Below are 17,549 nucleotides of genomic sequence, written 5' to 3' on the forward strand. Positions count from 1 at the left end.
GAAATCACAGATATTGCTGATTTCAAAAAATGGTCTGTGACTGGGAAATTTCACGGTGATTTTAATGATCAACTGCCCAAAATCCATAAGAAACACCAAAAAGTATTCAGGAAGCAAAATCTTTGTTGTCCAGTGTAGTAGGACAAATGCTCTAGAACACTTTGCAAAACTATTGAACCCCACCTTACCTTATCTTTGGCCAATCTTGAATCAGAATTTTCAAATCTGTGTGATATTTATTCCTGATCCATGCGATCTACTCACTCATCCCATATATATTTTGCTAATTTAATATAACTTCTACTTTTCTTGCAACAATGAAATATGCAGTTGTTCAGAGTTTGCAGTTTTAGAAGGTCTAATACACCTGATGGAATCTTCCAAATTACAATGAAAGGGGCATTGTCTTTATGGTTCAGAAAGAAATTCATCCCATTGAGATCTACAGTAAATGAAAGACCAACCACTAGGTAGAATGATAACATCAATTATTGATCCGACGCATGAGAGTAGGAGCAGCTTTGGCAACTTTTAGTTGTGTTAATACAGTATTGAGAGCAATCTTAATACTGTTTTTGAAAGCAACACACGCAAAATGCTGGAGAAACAGTAAATTAGGCAGCTTCTGCAGAAATGAATAAACAATTGATGTTTCGGGCTGAGATCCCTCTTCAGGACTGGAAAGGAAGGGGAAAGATGACAGAATAAAAAGTTGGGGAGCGAGGAAGTAAGATAGCTAGATGGTAATATGGGTGAAGCTAGGTGGGTAGGAAAGGTAAACGGCTGGAGAGAGAGGAATCTGATAGGAGAGGAGAGTGGACCACAGGAGAAAGGGAAAGGTGGCCTCAATGTGGCAAAAGATGAGGCCATGGACTGACATATCGGAAAGGGAATAGGAATCAGAATTAATATGTTTGGCCACTGGGAATTCTGTTTTTGGCAGCTAGAGTAGCAGTTTGGTCACTAGTAGGCTTACATGCCAGGAGGGACATTAGTGGAGAGGGACAAATGGACAAAAGAATCAGGGAAGTAGCGATCACTGCAGAAAATGGAGAGAGGAGGGAAGGTAAAGATAAATTTGGTGGTAGGATCCTTTTGGAGATGGCATAAGCTGCGCAAAATGATGTGTTGGATGACCTGATGAAGAGTCTCGGCCCAAAATGTTGATGTTCACTCTTTTCCATAGATGCTGCCTGGCCTGCTGAGTTCCTCCAGCAGTTCGTGTGTGTTGTTGGATGCAGAGGCTTAAAGGATGGTTGGTAATGACAAGAGAAACTCTATCACTGTCAAGATGGTAGGAAAATTGGGTGAGTGCAGATGTACAGGAAATGGAGGAGATGTAGCTGCAGATACAGGAGATCTTCGTTCTTTAAAGAAGGATTGCATCTTTGAAGTCTGGAAAGGAAAGTGCATCCTGGGAACAGGTGCAGTGGAGATGAAGAGAATGAGCAAATAGAATAGCATTTTTCCAGGAGGCAGGGTGGGAAGAGGTATAGTCAAGATAACCATGGGAATTGGTAGGTTTATAAAAGATGTTGATAGACTGTTTGTCTCCAGAGATGGAGACAGAGAGTTCAAGAAAGGGAGGGGGGAGGTGTCTGAAATGGATCAAGTGCATTTAAGGGCAGGGTGGAGGTTGGAGGCAAAGTTGACAAAATTGATGAGCTCTGTGTGGGTGCATGAAGCAGCATCAATGTAGCAGAGGAAGTGTTGGGGTTTTTTTGAAAGTCCCATGAAAATCAAGATTTATGTTTGTGAGATTCACAGAACTTCATGTATGACGTCTACTTTATTATTTTCAGCTCAGCGTTCTCCACTGACTTGTTACAAGTTTTATTCTATTTGCCAACATTTAGCCTGCCAGCTCTGATCTAGCCTCCAAGCCCATTAGTGGGCATATCAAAATACAAGCAACACTATTCCAGCTATAGAAAAGTGTTGCTCTTGAATGAATGGTTGCTAGAATGATGGAAAGAAAGTAAGAGAATTTTCCCTCATAGTTAGATGTAATTGAACAGGCCAGTGAGGAACGGGACCTTTCGGAGGCACGCTCTTTGTAAAACAAGTGCATTTTGATTGGTCAGGCTAAGGCCTGATGCTCCAGGCAGTATGACATCAAGGAGGTCACTGAAGAACTAATACTACATGAACACAATCCAGAAATGGGGAAATGAAAGGTGGGTATAGTGTCTGCACTTGCTTGGTTCCTTCCTGTGGGCTGAAAGAAAAATGGAAAGAATCTTCTCTGTTTGTGTATGGAGCTTGGGAGATCTTTCCTATCAGAAGACTGAGCAGCAAACTGTGAGATAAAGTAGACATCAACAATAGCAACCTGGAATGATGCTGAGGCTATGAACTGGAGAGCGACCATGATTCTGACCTCCATGGCCAAAGCAATCAAGTTACAAAGGTCACATGTTTAGAGTTAAGGTCATAGGAAGGCATAATGTCAGTGAGGACAAGGAATGTAGCTCAAGCCACACTTCTGAAGAAACAATATTAGTAAAGACCCATTGTTCTGTGAATAAATACGCCTTTTGTTTGTCAGGTAAGTGAGGCTAAAGATCATGCTGGGGACTAATTTTAGGTGTTGTACTGCTCAAGATGCCATCTGGAGAAAATTTCAAAGTGAAAATTCTCCTAAGGGATCAGGGGTTCAATTTCCTAGTGGACCCTGACATACTTAGAAATGAAGCCAACATTCTTCTACATCATATTAGGCCAATTTTCAAATGCACAATGCCATTTTTTGTTAAATTGCATTGACGTATTTCTGAAACATTTTGTAATTACTATAATTTTAAGCATTCTTTACAGGAGGTGATTTATAACTTTTTCTCAATATTTGTAATAACTCCACGGTTGTGTCAGATTTTCTCCCCTGGGTACTCACTTATTGTGCAACCAGATGATGTTGGGTTTCGGATTGCCCTCTGCCCGGCAGGTGAAGTAAACTGTATTTCCCAGTGTCACGTCTACATCCTGTGGCTCAGAAGTAATACGAGGCCTTTCTATAGGAAGTAAGGGCAACAGTGAGTTCAAATTGCTTTTTCTCCCCCAAGCAGGAAAAATAACAGAAATTATTTTAAAGATTGACACTAATTAGTCCTGTGCTAAGGTTGTGTACATGGAAATAACTGGCATTCCATAATCACTCCTGCCTAAAATAACTAATCTTCCCTTATGAATCTGAACCATCAATCCCTGACATTGGCCGTGTTACCACATGCACTTAAACCCTTTGTAGGCATCTTGCAGAGCACTCAATGTTGTCTTCAGTTGAGAGCAATCCGAATTAGAAACAGAAGGTTGCATTGCTAAGCTTGTGATTTTAACACACTGTCGAGTATGAAACCTCAGTTCATTGCCTTATGTGGCATAAACATAAATGTTTGAGCCAAATCTATGTTTGAGCTGTCACAAATTTACAACCTGAAAACTTTTCTCACCATGCAACACTTAAACATGGACACGTATTGAGTGCCTGAGCTGCACTTTGAGTCAGGCCAGGTCAGCAGCTAAGTATTACAAAATGTGCTCTGGGTCAGAGACCAGCTTGAGTCAAATAAAACAAAAATCACCTTAGTCTAAAATGTTATATATTAAGTACACACAAATCAGCTGGTTAGAAATCTACTAATGAAAATATATCAGCAATCCTTTTTCCACAAAGCTTTTCTGCCTCATCCATTTATTGATTATTTTATTTCTTGAGATTAATCCAGGCAAGGATGTCACTCTTTTGTGATGTAAAAACTACTGTACTGATAGCTGGACAAGTGCTTTATATGAGACATCACTCCTTTTCGATGTGCTCTAGCCAATAAGCCCTGCAACATATTCTGCTTGACCAATCTCCCTCAAACTCACACTTGAATGTCCATATTATCACTTCAGTCCATGGTCTCCTGAGAAGCCCAGTGGGAATATGAGGTATCTTCTACGACAGGTTAAACTTGCAGAATAATATGAAGTGTTCTTTGGTTTGGAACTCAAAGCAAATTGGACTTTCTGTGCTTCATGACTCAAGTGCCCACAGCCACCAATGGCCAATGCAATTGATTCAACTACTTACTTTGTGTTTCAACAATTTCCAGTAATAATTAAGCCGAGTTTCTCTTTCACACCTTTTGAAAGATTTTGTTTTTTTCAGTGCTATCACTGTATCAACTGCTGGGTACCCTGCAGGTCAAAGAGACCTGCTAAAACTTGGCTCACACGTTACTGACTGGACCTCTGTGTATGTTTTAAATCATTTTCCTCCTCAGGCTGAATGTCATGCTCAAAGATCAATCTGTCTGATTACAGACTCTACAATTTAGAAACATGCTCTGATTTCTCTTTTAAGGTATAATTTATATACCTATAAAAGCAACAGATTAAACCTCATTCTTACAAAGTCTTGACATGGAGTCTTGACTTTGACATGGAGAATGGAGTGAAAAGTACTGAAGGGCTTTTGATAATGTAGGTTGAGTACCCTTTATACGAAATACTTGGGGCTGGAAGTGTTTTGGATTTCAGGTTCTTTTGGATTTTGGAATAGATAATGAGAGGATTGCCATAATTTCTGACTCAGAATTTATGTGCTACTAGTAAGCAGTCTTTGTCTTACACTTGTTCATTACAAATATGTACTTAACAGTAAAAATTATTACATACTATTAATATAATGAAACTATAATGGATGCAGGATTACAAAAGCAGCACAGTAACATGGGGAGAATACCTGACTCAGCGGCTGAACTACAAAAAAAACAACAGCATACTCTCAGTCTCCACCTATGACACCATGCTTTGATTAAAATGTTACAGAACACTGTATTTGTATTTTACTTTTTTTAGCCTTTGTGTAAGGTATAAAGGTAACCAGCACCATGGACTTGTTTTGGTGTTAGATTTTCATCAGCAATGCTTTAACAATTCACTGCATTATGTAGGGTATAAAAACAATCAGCATCATAGACTGGTTCTGGTGCTAGATTCTTGTGATCAGCAGACGCTTTAATACTTTAATGTCATGCCTTATCTTAAATTTCTGCAAACAGCCAGCTGAATATTCACAGTTGCCTTCAATTTTCAGTTTGTCGTGATAGATCTTCACTTGTTTCATGGTCAGCATACGGTTAAGTGGCGTATGTTCACTCTGATGCTGACAATACACGACTGAGATCTTCATTTTTTGTTTTATGCAGTGTTTTTCTCTTTTCATTAACTTCTTTTCAGTACATATGTGAGGTCACTGTCTGCGGTGCACAGAGACCCTGGATTTTGGAATTTGGGATAATGGGTACTCAACCTGTACACCAAACACAAGTAGAACAATCCCACAAGCCTGAACTGACCCTTCAGTGATCACAGTCCATACCTTAGCTTCAGTCTGGAAAAGGGCTCCATTTCCAGACTCGTCATTATTTCTGGCCAATGATAGGGAGATATTTTTCCCTTCGTGCCGGTGCTTATACTCATTCTAGCTAAGATTTTGCTGTCGTGCTGTGGATTGGCGTGAGGGAAGCTAATTCTCTTCACATCTGTAAGAACTTTACCCTCCTGCTCTGTCCTGACGACACCAGCTCTCACTGCACCCAACCCAGTATGCTCACTACTGAGACACTGGGCAGACTGCCTAATTGCTTTGCTTCCCTTACAGTATGTCTAAACACCCAAACCATTTATGAAAGTGGGAGTGGTAAATTTAAGTTATTAAAAGTAAAATAAGTGTGGTGTTTTAATTCACCTTACCGCAATTAAACTCTTCTGCTGTTACAGTTGTTATAGAACGTCCCTGAAGCCGACTGGGATGCTCACAGGTGGCAGCTGTCTGGGCATTACCATGTTCAGCGTATTTCTTTAGCAGCTCTGCCAACCACATCAACTCACAATCACAGATCAATGAATTGGAATCTAAGCGACTGTAAAATAACAGTACCATATAAGTTTAAAAGTACGGAAGCTTCAGTTTGGATTAAAATACAACTTTTATTCAACATTCTAGATTAAGATTCAACATCTATGACATAAATTGTATATTAATTCTTCAAATGTTAGTCATTACACGTTTTCAGTAGCATCTTTTACTTGCACTTCCCAAATAACCAGAGCTCCCTCAAACCCTGTGTCTTGAGTTTGCTTATATTTTTTATATTTAAGATCATGGTTTCAGAATAAATCAAATAATTTTATTATTGATATTAAATTTTTTCTGTATCATGGCTACTATTCCCTAAAGGTCCTTTAACTATCAGCTTTTCCACATTACACAATTCAAATGATTACCAAAGATCATGTTGTAACAATACATTATATTTGTGCTGCTTTATGGCTTGAGTTACATTTATAGCCCTGAACATTTTCTAAAAGGATGGTGGAACTGAATGTCTTATGTACAAAAATGGAACAATTGGTAGTTTTGTTAGCCTATCTAACTTAATGCCTGGAGCTACTTTTACTGTAATCCCTAGGAGGTCATGTTTGACCATTGGGAAAAAAAACATCCAGCAAAATCTACAAACTCAGAAACACTTCAGACCTGCAATGTAGAGTGTGTTAAAAATACAGAGCAAGTTAGGGGGTATCTGTGAAGAGGGAAGCAGCTAATGTCCTTGGTTAGTAAACTCATGAGAACTGAACCAAAGAAAGTGTAGGCTAACATTTAATGACCATTCCAAATTAGCCTCAAGAAGTGATTCACCTCATTAAACTGCTGATAAAATGTTCCTTTGCATCACCCAGAGCTTCTTTGCAGAGACTTTGGATGTCATCTTGAATTTCTGTGTGAATTTGAGTTTTTCCATTACATGCGAGGACAATTCTTTTGCATGACAGAAGATTATAAATGTTACATTTTTCTAGTCAAATAATTCATTCATTGAAAAATGAATATTCCCATTTAGTCTTAAATTATGGCTTTAATATTGGATTTCCATACTCTTAGATTCTTTGAAGTGTTTTGAAAATCAACTAAAACAATCATTATGTTTTTGGCCAATGAAGTTATTTGGTAATGTTTTAACTTTAAATACAGTTAAGTAATCAGCAGTTCTTCAATGGAAAAATTCCCCAACCAACATATTTATTTTAGTTGATTTCTAATGTAGGTATAAGATAGAATAAGTTGTTGTGAAAAAATATACATCTGCTATTAGAACCACAATTCCAGACTAAATGTTTAGATTCACATTTCAGCAGATGAATTGTTTGCCTAGGAGATGAAATGTTTCTAATCTTTTGTCATACAAATGTTATACTCATGCATAATGGATAGACAATTTATATAACAGTTCAAGCTGGACTCACTCATCACTTTCTTTAAGACAATTAAGGATTGGCAATAAATGTTGACCTTGCCTATGACAACATCCAGTAAACAAAAAAAGCAGAATCAATGGTCTATTTAACAAAATAATAAATGAAAGTACAACGGTAGAAAGTAAGTTGACCAAACTTTGTAATTCTCCACGATAGATTGAGAACAGTTAGCTTTTTCACAGACAAACTGTGATCATTAACCAGCATAACTATGCACAATTCACAAGCCCTTCTGGCAGAGACAGATAACAGCTTGATTCCCAAAGAAGCTTAGTTGAAAAATTTCATATGGTCTCATCACCAAATTTAAACGCACTGCTAAAGGTAGATAAATGAGTTCATTTTTGGAGCAGATAATAAATATACTAGAACCAATTAGGTTCTAAGAAGTCTCTTTATTAAATGATTAATCAAAGGAAAAGGCAATGGTTCTTCTCTCATTAAAAAAAGCTTCTATTCCATTTATGTGTTAAAATTATAGTGCCAGTTTTAGTCTTGGAAGATCCTGGCACGTAAATTTTATGTTTTGCAGAGACTAGCTACAGGGAATATCTGAAATGTGGCACACTTGCAAACCAAGGTAAAACTGAATCTACACTTTGTGGTCACTTTGTAAAGTACACCTGTATATCTACTTGTTAATACAAATATCTAATCAGCCAATCATGTGGTAGCAACGCAATGCACAAAATCATGCAGATATAGTCAAGAAGTTCAGTTGTTGTTCAGACCAAACATCAGAATGGGGACGAAATGTGACTTTGACTGTAGACAAATTGTAGGTGCCAGATGGGGTGGTTTGAATATCTCAGAAACTGCAAACAGTTTCGTGATCAAATAATCGTGATCAAATCTCTTATGGAGCCACTTTCAAAAGCCACTCAAAGATAAAAGAGATTGCAAATGCTGGAATCTGAAGCAACAAATACTTTGCTGAATGAATTCTGTGGGTCACACAACATTTGTGATTGAAAAAGAAATACTGATAGATTGGAGGTTGAAACCCTGCACCATGACAGAGAGTGGAGAGGGAAGATAGCCAACACAATGATAAGTGGGGGAATGGTGTGACAGGGAACATTGGATTAAAGAGGGGTAGACATTGCCAAACAGGGCAGAAGAAATGTTGGACTGGTGAGACAGAAGAGGTGGATGATAGATGGAGACAAACACACAACAAAGGCAGATCAAAACAGGTGGGGGAGATTAGGTATTGTTCCTTCATTCAATCTGCACATGGTTCTTTGCAACCACCTATAAATTGGGCTGCAATGCAAGGAGAACATATTGGGAAGATAGTAGCCAGTGCATCTGGACACTCAAAAATTCAAGACAATATCAGCAGGTGGCTTTGTACTTACAGTCTTTTCAATGATTCAAGCTGGTAGAAGGTCCCTGGATGTATTCTTGATAATCTATTGTTATGTAAGAATCTACAAAATTAAGAAGAACAGCTAGTTTACAGACTTAGTTAATTTCACAGCACTGGAAAGATAAAAGGTGGCTACATCTTGTTCAGAAGGATTAAAAAATCATTGCGTCCTGCAGAATTCAGTGTTCTGGTTTTATTCTTGAAAGCTCCCTGAAAGCAGTCCAAAGCATACAAGCGTAGTCACAATTATAATATTAATTTGTGCACAAAAAATTCACACAAACTGTACTATATTACTGAAGGTGACTGACGGATGAACTATGCCCAGATAATTCAAGGATATTATTTGAAAAAGATTTTACTCTATCTTTTGTATTCACTAAAAGGGGAAATGAGCTCATAGTTTAAAACCTCATCTGAAAGCTGGCATTTCTTTTCCATTGCACAGCTTTGAAATATCAGATGAAACTTTGTGTTTTAAGATTCTGGAATGGGACTTCATACCAGAGGAATCCAGCACACAAAAGTCAAAAAATTGCACATGGCATATATTACTTCCATACAAATAATATATAAATATTTTTGACAGGAAATTTTCTCTCTATGATTTTATTACAAAAATTCATACACTTAATTTGTGCAGATTCACTTCCACAATAAAATAACAAAGAGAAGATTTTTAATAGCATGAGTGAAGTATTTGCACATCATTATCAGTACCATTCCAACATCTAATGCAGGGGTGGCGAACCAATGGCAAACAAATTACATTTGGCATGTGACTCACAGTGCCACATCTCGATTCTTTACACCCACCCATAATACATAATGATTATCTTCATGGCAAATGCAGCAGCAAATTATTTTTTACAACTTAAGAGCAGTGGGATGTTTTCAGAGGAAGCTATTACCAGTATGACAGTTGCAAAAACACGTGATGTTGGATGATACGCTTTGATTTGAAATCCTTGCAGACCTGGTGTACACATCAGTTTTTGGATAGTGAATGGTTGGGCTAGTTGGCATTGGCTTTGTTCTGCTTATATTTTTTCTTCTGTTGTTTGTGAGTGAACACTGGATATTCAGTGGTAATAATGGTAAAGATTGTTGTAGTTTAGCACCCCATAAATATTTATTTTAGTAAAACTATGTTATTAGAATTTATCGATGAGATATTTTAAAATTGAGTTTACCCTTTACAGCTTGTTCAGAATATCAGATATGCCAACAAAGAAACTAAACGTTCATACGATACGAGAAGCAGCAGACATTTTCAAGAGTGGTGGAGTGGAAGCTTTGACATGATTAAAAAGGGTGATAAAGCATTATACATCTATGTTCTGAAACAGCAGAGTGCAGGGCTGCCTCCATAAAGTGGCATTATGAAACGTCATAAATGGCTTTGTGATAGAAGTGGCAAGAACAAAAACAACTCATTTCTTGTGGAGTCAGAAACAAAATTTGCAGTCAAGTATTTTGATAACATTTATTTCAGGAAAATAGCTTCAACTTAGTTTATTGCTAAACATGGAAAACCTCTCGGTGAAAGGGAATAAGTTAAAGAATCATGACTGGAGTGCGTTCCTTTCCATTTTGATTGTCATTTGTTATTCAGCACATTAAAGTTTTGCCAGCGATCAGAAACACAGTAGAAGAAAGAATATTAATGATGGCCACAAATGGCAGAACAAGTAATTTTTGATCAGGATTTCTAAAATGCTTCACTTATTTGAATCTATCTCCATTATATTTTATTAATAATAAATACATACCACTAAACAACAGGATTCATCCCTTTTCCTTGAAAAATATCCATAAGTCATTACTCAATGATAGTCTCTGCTCAAAATTACCATGGTACACAAGAGAAGGTTTTTTGAACATTATTGCCAATTTGGGCACATGCTCTCATAAAGGTTCACCATTGCTGATCTAATGCATCAAACCAGAGGCAGAGGAATATCAGCACATTTTGAAAAAAAAATGCTATTTCAAACATGCTGATTAAAAATGATCACCTTTGGAAAAACAACTACCTTTACCAAAAAAATACTTACAATCTTTCAAGTTTCGGAAGATCACTAAACGTTTCAGATTCTAACACTTCTATATTATTGAAATGAAGGTATCTGTTAGGATAAGAGAACATTAAAGAAGTTACAGCAAATGAGGAGACAATGTTGCATTTTGTCTAACATTTCAATGGGAGTTATCACTTCCATTCCCATTACTATTTATTATAAATTTCACATTGCACATTTAGACGGAGACGTAACGTAAAGATTTTTACTCATCATGAATATGAAGGATGTAAGTAATAAAGTCAATTGAATTCAATTCAATTTTTGGGGAATCCATTCCTTTAAAGAGGTTTATTAAAACATTCTTCAATTACTACCATAACCTCAATCTAAAGAAGAAGTTAAAATGCAGCAATCTTCATTTCAACTTTGCTGTGTGAAACCAAGCCTCCTTTTTCATTATTTTCATGATAGGTCAACTGGATTAAAATTTCCACTAGTTAACCTGGACAGTCCTGAGCAATTAAAAAAAAAAATCAAATCTCAGTTTTCTCACAATTAACAAAAGCCTTTCAGTGGACAAAATCCAAAAAAAACAAACGAGACAGGAATCAGGCAAGCTACTTTCTGGGAGTCTGATCTCCAAGGCAAATATTCCAGGAGAGCTCCCATTTCATTGAAAGAATATCACAAGGCCCTAGTGGGAGCAGTAGCACATTATCAGTGATCTACAGACTGAATTTCAAATCACATCTTGGCAACTGAGAAATTTAAATAACCCCAGAATTACAGCAGCAAAAATCAGCATCGTTTACCTTGAGACTAGCAGATTGTACAGGAAAGGAAAAATGTCAGGTTTACATAATTCCATGTCTATCAATGTGAATAATGATTACCTGTATCTTTAAATCATAAGCATTTAAGGAGCGACATGGCCTTACCTGCAAGTATCAACTTCATTTTAGTGAATAAAAAGGAAATGTTCAGAAGAAATTGACAAGGGCTCTATTCAACACAGTATTTGCTACGATGCTGTTTTTTCTCAACACCACACTGATGATTTTATGCTCAAATACTTGGGCTGGAGCTTAAACCAATGACCTTCATATTTGGAACAGAGATGGCTGATTCAGGACCAGACCAACATCAGTTGTCTATTCCTCAATTCACAACAACCCTCCATCCACTGTCACATTCTGCAGAGATAAACTCATCTTAGTAGAATGCCAGAACACATATCTTCAGTTTGGTTTGTTATCAAACTACTTGGGTTTATCTTGGTTATGATTACCTAAACTCCAAAGTCACATTTCATTTATATCTATAAAAAACAGGTTAATTTAAGAATGATAGTCATGAACTTGTAGCCTGAGCTTTACGCTCTGCAAGCCTGAATTCAAGGAGCAACAGAAATTACTTGACTGCCTGTACTTGAACAAGCTGAACATCATACCCGTCCTCTATGTTCCAGGGTGTTGATGGGCAATTCCATGAGAGATCAGTTGCATTACTTCAAATAAATAAAGAACTTTTAACCACTCATCTATAAACAGGGAAACTAAATTTCTGCAGCAGCACAGAATTCTTATACTAAAAAATGTTAAGGCTTTGTTAGAAGTGTGTTGTGTCCTTGAGCAAGGCACTTAACAACACATTGCTCTGCAACGTCACCGGTGCCAAGCTGCTTGGGTCTTAGTGCCCTTTCCTTGGACAACATCGGTGGCGTGGAGAGGGGAGGGCTTGCAGATTGAGCTACTGCCGGTCTCCCATACAACCCTGCCCAGGCCAGCGCCCTGGAAACTCCAGGCGCAGATCCATGGTCTCATGAGACTAACGGATGCCTATATGTCAGAACATCACATGGCATAACTGAAATTGGCAATCACATGCTCATTTTAAATGCATCATGAAAACATGATTTTAACACACATGTTTTAACGCACAGAATGATAACATAAACTTACAGCTGTTCCAGGGAAACCAACCCTTTAAAAGCCTGTCTTTGAATTGTCTGGATTTCATTTTTGTAAAGGTAGCTGAAGAGAAATGGAAAATGTTTATAAGACAATAATTTACATATAATTTTGTCAGCTATAGTTCTAATTGCAGGTCAAAATGCGAAATATAACAGACTGATATTTACGAGTGGGAAATTTCTGTCAGATCTATTGATGACTTTCTACATCTTTAATAGAGAGTCAATAAACTTTGGAAAAAGCCGTAAAACTTCCACATGTCCATTAATTACTCTCAGATTTGACTACTATAACACTTCAGAAGTGAATTACCTCAGTGATTATAATCATTTAAGTAGCAGATGCTAAAACCATGGGGTTGCATGAGTTTAACTTCTGAGTAGATTGTACTGGTGTACAACATACTAACATACTTATGACATGAGGTAACATTGTAAGTGCTCAGGGTCATGAAACTCAAACTGTTGATACACTTCACATTCCACTACTTACCTACCAGATGAATATGCCAGAAACTTTGGTAGCTTTGCCTTATTACTTGAAGAGTATTGCTATGAACTGCATTAAGTTGTCATAGTGATAAAAAAGCCCTTATTCTCCTCAATTCAGATTCTATTTGACACACTTTGTCACCCAACCTCAGTGGAAAAAGCCTGTTTGCATTTACCCAATCTTATACCTCCTGTAATTCTGTATACCTCTATCCAATCTCCCCTCATTCTCCTGCGCTCCGGGGAATAGTGTTCCAATCTATTCAAACCTTTACCTATAACTCAGGTCCTCTAGTCCCAGTAACATCCTTGTATTTTTTTCTGCACTCTTTCAATCTTATTGATATCTTTCCTGTTGGTCGATGAACAGAACTGCACACAATACTCCAAACTTGGCCTCACCAACATCTTATGTAACTTAAATATAACCTCCCAATTCCTGTAATCAAGATTTTCAATTATGAAGGCTAAAGTGCCAGAAAGCTCTTTTTATAATCCTATCTATCTGTGACTCCACTATCAAGAAATTATGGATCTGTATTCCAAGATCTCTTTGTTCTACCACACTCTCCGGTGCCCTACCATTAACTACGCAGGTCCTCCTCCTCCTCTGGTTTATCCTCCCAAAGTGCAATACTCACACTTGTTTGCATTAAATTCCATCTAATATTTTTCAGCTCATTTTTCCAGCTGATCTAGGTCCCACTGTGAGCTTTGATATCCTTCCTTGCTTTGTCCACTATGCCCACAAAGTTAGTGCCATCTGCAAATCTGCTGATGTAGTTAATCATATTATCATCCAAATCACTAATATACTGTAGATGACATATAACAGCACTGATCCCTGTGACACTCCACTAGTCACAGTCCTCCAATCAGAGAAGCAACCATCTACTACCATTCTCTGGCTTCCCCTGCTAAGCCAATGTTGAATTAATTCTCTGTTTCATCCTGAATGTCAAGCGGCGGAACCTTCTGGATCAGCTTCCTATGGAACTTTGACAAAGGTTTACTAAAGACAATGTCCACTGCCATCACTTCATCAACGTTCCTGGTAACCTCCTCGAAAACCTTATAAGATTAGTTAGAAACAACCTACCATGCACAAAGCCATATTGACTATCTCTAATCAAATCTTGGCTATCCAAACATTTATATATCCTGTCCCTTGGATATATAATTACACCTGTTTCTACCAGTGCTTTACTTGATACCTATCCATTACTTACATGCTTCTCCCCTTTTATCTCTCTAATTCTGTTTAAAATTTCTTCACTCCAACTATTGCTTCCCCCCCCCAGTTTTACCTCACCTATCTCTGTTATTCATATGGATATATACTCTATTTGGACTGGATCAAAATCAACAGTTCTCAGTCAGTACATGTAAAAGAGTTTTGATTCCCTGTAGTAGTTTCAGTGATCAAACCACAGTATTGATTTTCAAAAACAGATATGGACAGTTCTTATTTTGATCATCCGCCTAACACTTGGATACTTAAAATTTTCAATATTCAGATTCAAGATTGTTTAATATCATTTCCATCACACAAGTGGAAAGGAAAATGAAATAATTGTTACTCAAGATCCAATAGACACAATAAAAACAAACTAAAGAACACAATACGAAAAAACACAATAAATATAAACACGTAAGATAGCCATAGATTGATTGCATGTCAATAACATGAAGCTAGAGACTGGAATGTCTGTACATAAATTGACTGACAGAAATGATAAAGTAATGGTGGTGGGATGGGTTAGAGGGTGGAGATATTGATCAGCCTTACTGCTTGGGGAAAAGTAAGTGTTTTCATTCTGGTGGTCCTGGCTTTGATGTTACGTAGCCTCCTCCCTGACAGGAGTGGGACAAACAGTCCACGGGCAAGGTGGGTGCAATCCAAGTTGATAATAGTGTAATTGGGGTGATCAGGGAGGGTTAGCACCTCTGATGGTGGGCTTGTCATGCTCTGCCTAGGGGCAGCTCATCCACCTTTGGTGCCCAGCTGGCACCCAGCTCTCACCTGTTTCTCCAAGTAACTGTTTGCATGCGTCAGAGGCCACACCCTAGTACATCGCTTCAATAGGCAGGCTAAACCAAGTGGGGGGTAGCTGGGAACCCCCAAACCTGGTGAGATAGGAATACGAAGACAGTTTGGGCAGACTGGGTGGATGAGATCAACTGCAAGGCACAATGGCCGAGAAGGCGGTGCTGCCATACTTTGCGGAGAGCAAAGGGCAAGTTAAGGTACAGAAGGCATCATGGCTATCCACTGCAGCCGAGGCAGTTTCCAGTCGTGACAACTTTTTGTACCATTGGACCAAGATTTTTGAGGCTGTGAGAGTGGAACTGCTCCAGAGCAATGACTTTTTCACTATAAAACTCCTCCCAGACAGGTTACATCATCGTCGGAAATGATGGACAACACACACACAAACACACGCACGTACGCACGCGCACGCACGCACACACACACACACACACACGTGCACACACGCACACACACACACACACACGCGCGCGCACGCACACACACTGTAAATAATTCAATTGAAATCCTGGTATCAATAGAAAATTAAATTTCCTTGTAGTATAACGACTACTTGACTGAATGGACATAAAATGTTTGTCTTTTTTCTGGTGTTGTTGCTACATGAAAAATGGAGTATTGTCTTATTCTGTCTTTCATGAAACCTTTAGTCTCAAAACTATTTCAATCACATTTTGTGGTCTTTTATCCAGTTAGACATACCAGGCCTTTGCTGGATTTCCTCAAAACCGATATCCTATGAACTTCACTTGCCATTAAAGCAAATTGAAAATTTGGGGACAAGAGTTAGCAGCAATTTCTTTACTTAATGAAAAGCCCATATTTCTTGCTACTCATGGGATAATCTATAGTAGCTGTGAATCTTGTAAGGTTACTACCTCTTATCTGTGATTTGTGCCATTTCTGTAATGGCAACTGAATGTCATGTCAGCAGCATACACTTAATTCCCTGCTGTTTGTTGCAAAAAAAAAGAATATAATGCAAATTTTCCCTTTGAATATATTCTACATGAACACAATGAATGTCAGGACAATCATGTGCACCAAATACACAGAGAACTAGTTACATACTTTTCCTGTAAGTACTAAGTGATTATTAAAGAAATTTATTTTAGTGGCAACCTACAGGACCGGAATGCTGACATCAAAGCTTAATAAAGCGTTATGTCAGGAAGAGAATTCAGCTCAATATGAGTGTTCCTAGGGATAGGCTAATAGATATGGTGGCAGTGATAGGCTGAAATGTGTTTATTTCAGTTTAAGAGGATTATGGGTAAGGAGGGTAAACTTTGAGGCTGGATCAGTAAAAGGACTTATGATGCTGTTGCCATTACAGAGACCTGGTTGTGTGAGGAATGGCAGCTCAGCACTCTTAGTGTTCATTGTTTTAGCCATGATAAAGAAGGGGTAAAAGAGTTGGAGGGGTTGCACCACCGATGAGGAAGAACGTCTCAAAGAGGACATGCCAGAGGGCTCATCCACAGAGGCAATTTGGGTAGAGCTCTGAAATAAGAAGGGTGAGATTAACTGACGTGACTATATTATAATGCCCCCCCTTCTCCTAATAGCAACTGAGAAGTGAAGAGCAGATATGTAAACGGATTACGGAAAAGTACAGGGGCAAAAGGGTTATCATAATGGGGCTGTAACTTTCTCAGTTTTGATTGGAACTTCTTGATACAAGAGGCTTAGGTTGGGCTGAATTTTTTTCTTCAATGCATCTAAGACGAGTTCTTGAAACGGCATATCAAGAGTGCTCAAGAGGAGCTTAGGAGGGACGATGGCGCCTAAAGGCGACTCTTTTCCTTGCATCTTCGGAAACATCTCTATTAATACCTTTAATATCTTTATGTTTCCCTTTCAGGGTTCTTTTGAAGACCCTGACCTGGAGTTCCACTCAGGCTTCGGTTCTTTGTGGGAATGGGACCCATTCTCGGGGTTCCACAACTGGCCGCCATTCGACATGCCAAGGCTTTCACCTGAGAATCTCGATCGTGTTTGGAAGCCTAAGATCTTGGGGCTCTGGAGACGGGTGGATCGAGGGTCGGTGTCACGGTCAGACACTTGTGTGTCGTCGGGGAGGCTGGAAAATCTTTCGCTGTGGGCCCGAAGACCCGAGGTCTTTGCGATCTTCGAACACAGAGCTCAAAAAAAAGTGACAAAATGGACTTTTAAGATCGTAAACCAGTGGGTTGTTATGTCTCCTGCTGACTGTGAAAATGGGGGACACCTCCCTCTCCCTTTCCAGGGAGAGAGTGAAACTGTGGGTTGTCGAAGTCGGATGAAGTGCGAAGCTTTTGGGGTAACTGCTAGGTCTGTGTCTTTACTATC

The 17,549-nt window shown here is 38.4% G+C and overlaps 1 protein-coding gene across 5 annotated transcripts in view; it reads right to left on the reverse strand.

Annotated features, from left to right (window-relative positions):
* The window catches only part of LOC132399839 (peroxidasin homolog), a 234,550-nt gene that overhangs the window by 76,931 nt on the left and 140,070 nt on the right, over nucleotides 1-17,549 (reverse strand). For all 5 annotated transcript variants that reach the window (XM_059980655.1, XM_059980654.1, XM_059980656.1 and 2 more), the window contains exons 4-8: nucleotides 12,666-12,737; nucleotides 10,738-10,809; nucleotides 8,670-8,741; nucleotides 5,743-5,912; nucleotides 2,894-3,011 (exon numbers count right to left, since the gene is read on the reverse strand). In XM_059980655.1, the coding sequence (XP_059836638.1) occupies nucleotides 2,894-3,011; nucleotides 5,743-5,912; nucleotides 8,670-8,741; nucleotides 10,738-10,809; nucleotides 12,666-12,737 (504 nt within the window). The remainder of the gene's footprint in view (nucleotides 1-2,893; nucleotides 3,012-5,742; nucleotides 5,913-8,669; nucleotides 8,742-10,737; nucleotides 10,810-12,665; nucleotides 12,738-17,549) is intronic.

This window comes from Hypanus sabinus, chromosome 9, assembly GCF_030144855.1.
Source record: "Hypanus sabinus isolate sHypSab1 chromosome 9, sHypSab1.hap1, whole genome shotgun sequence".
In the NCBI taxonomy this organism is placed as follows: Eukaryota; Metazoa; Chordata; class Chondrichthyes; order Myliobatiformes; family Dasyatidae; genus Hypanus; species Hypanus sabinus.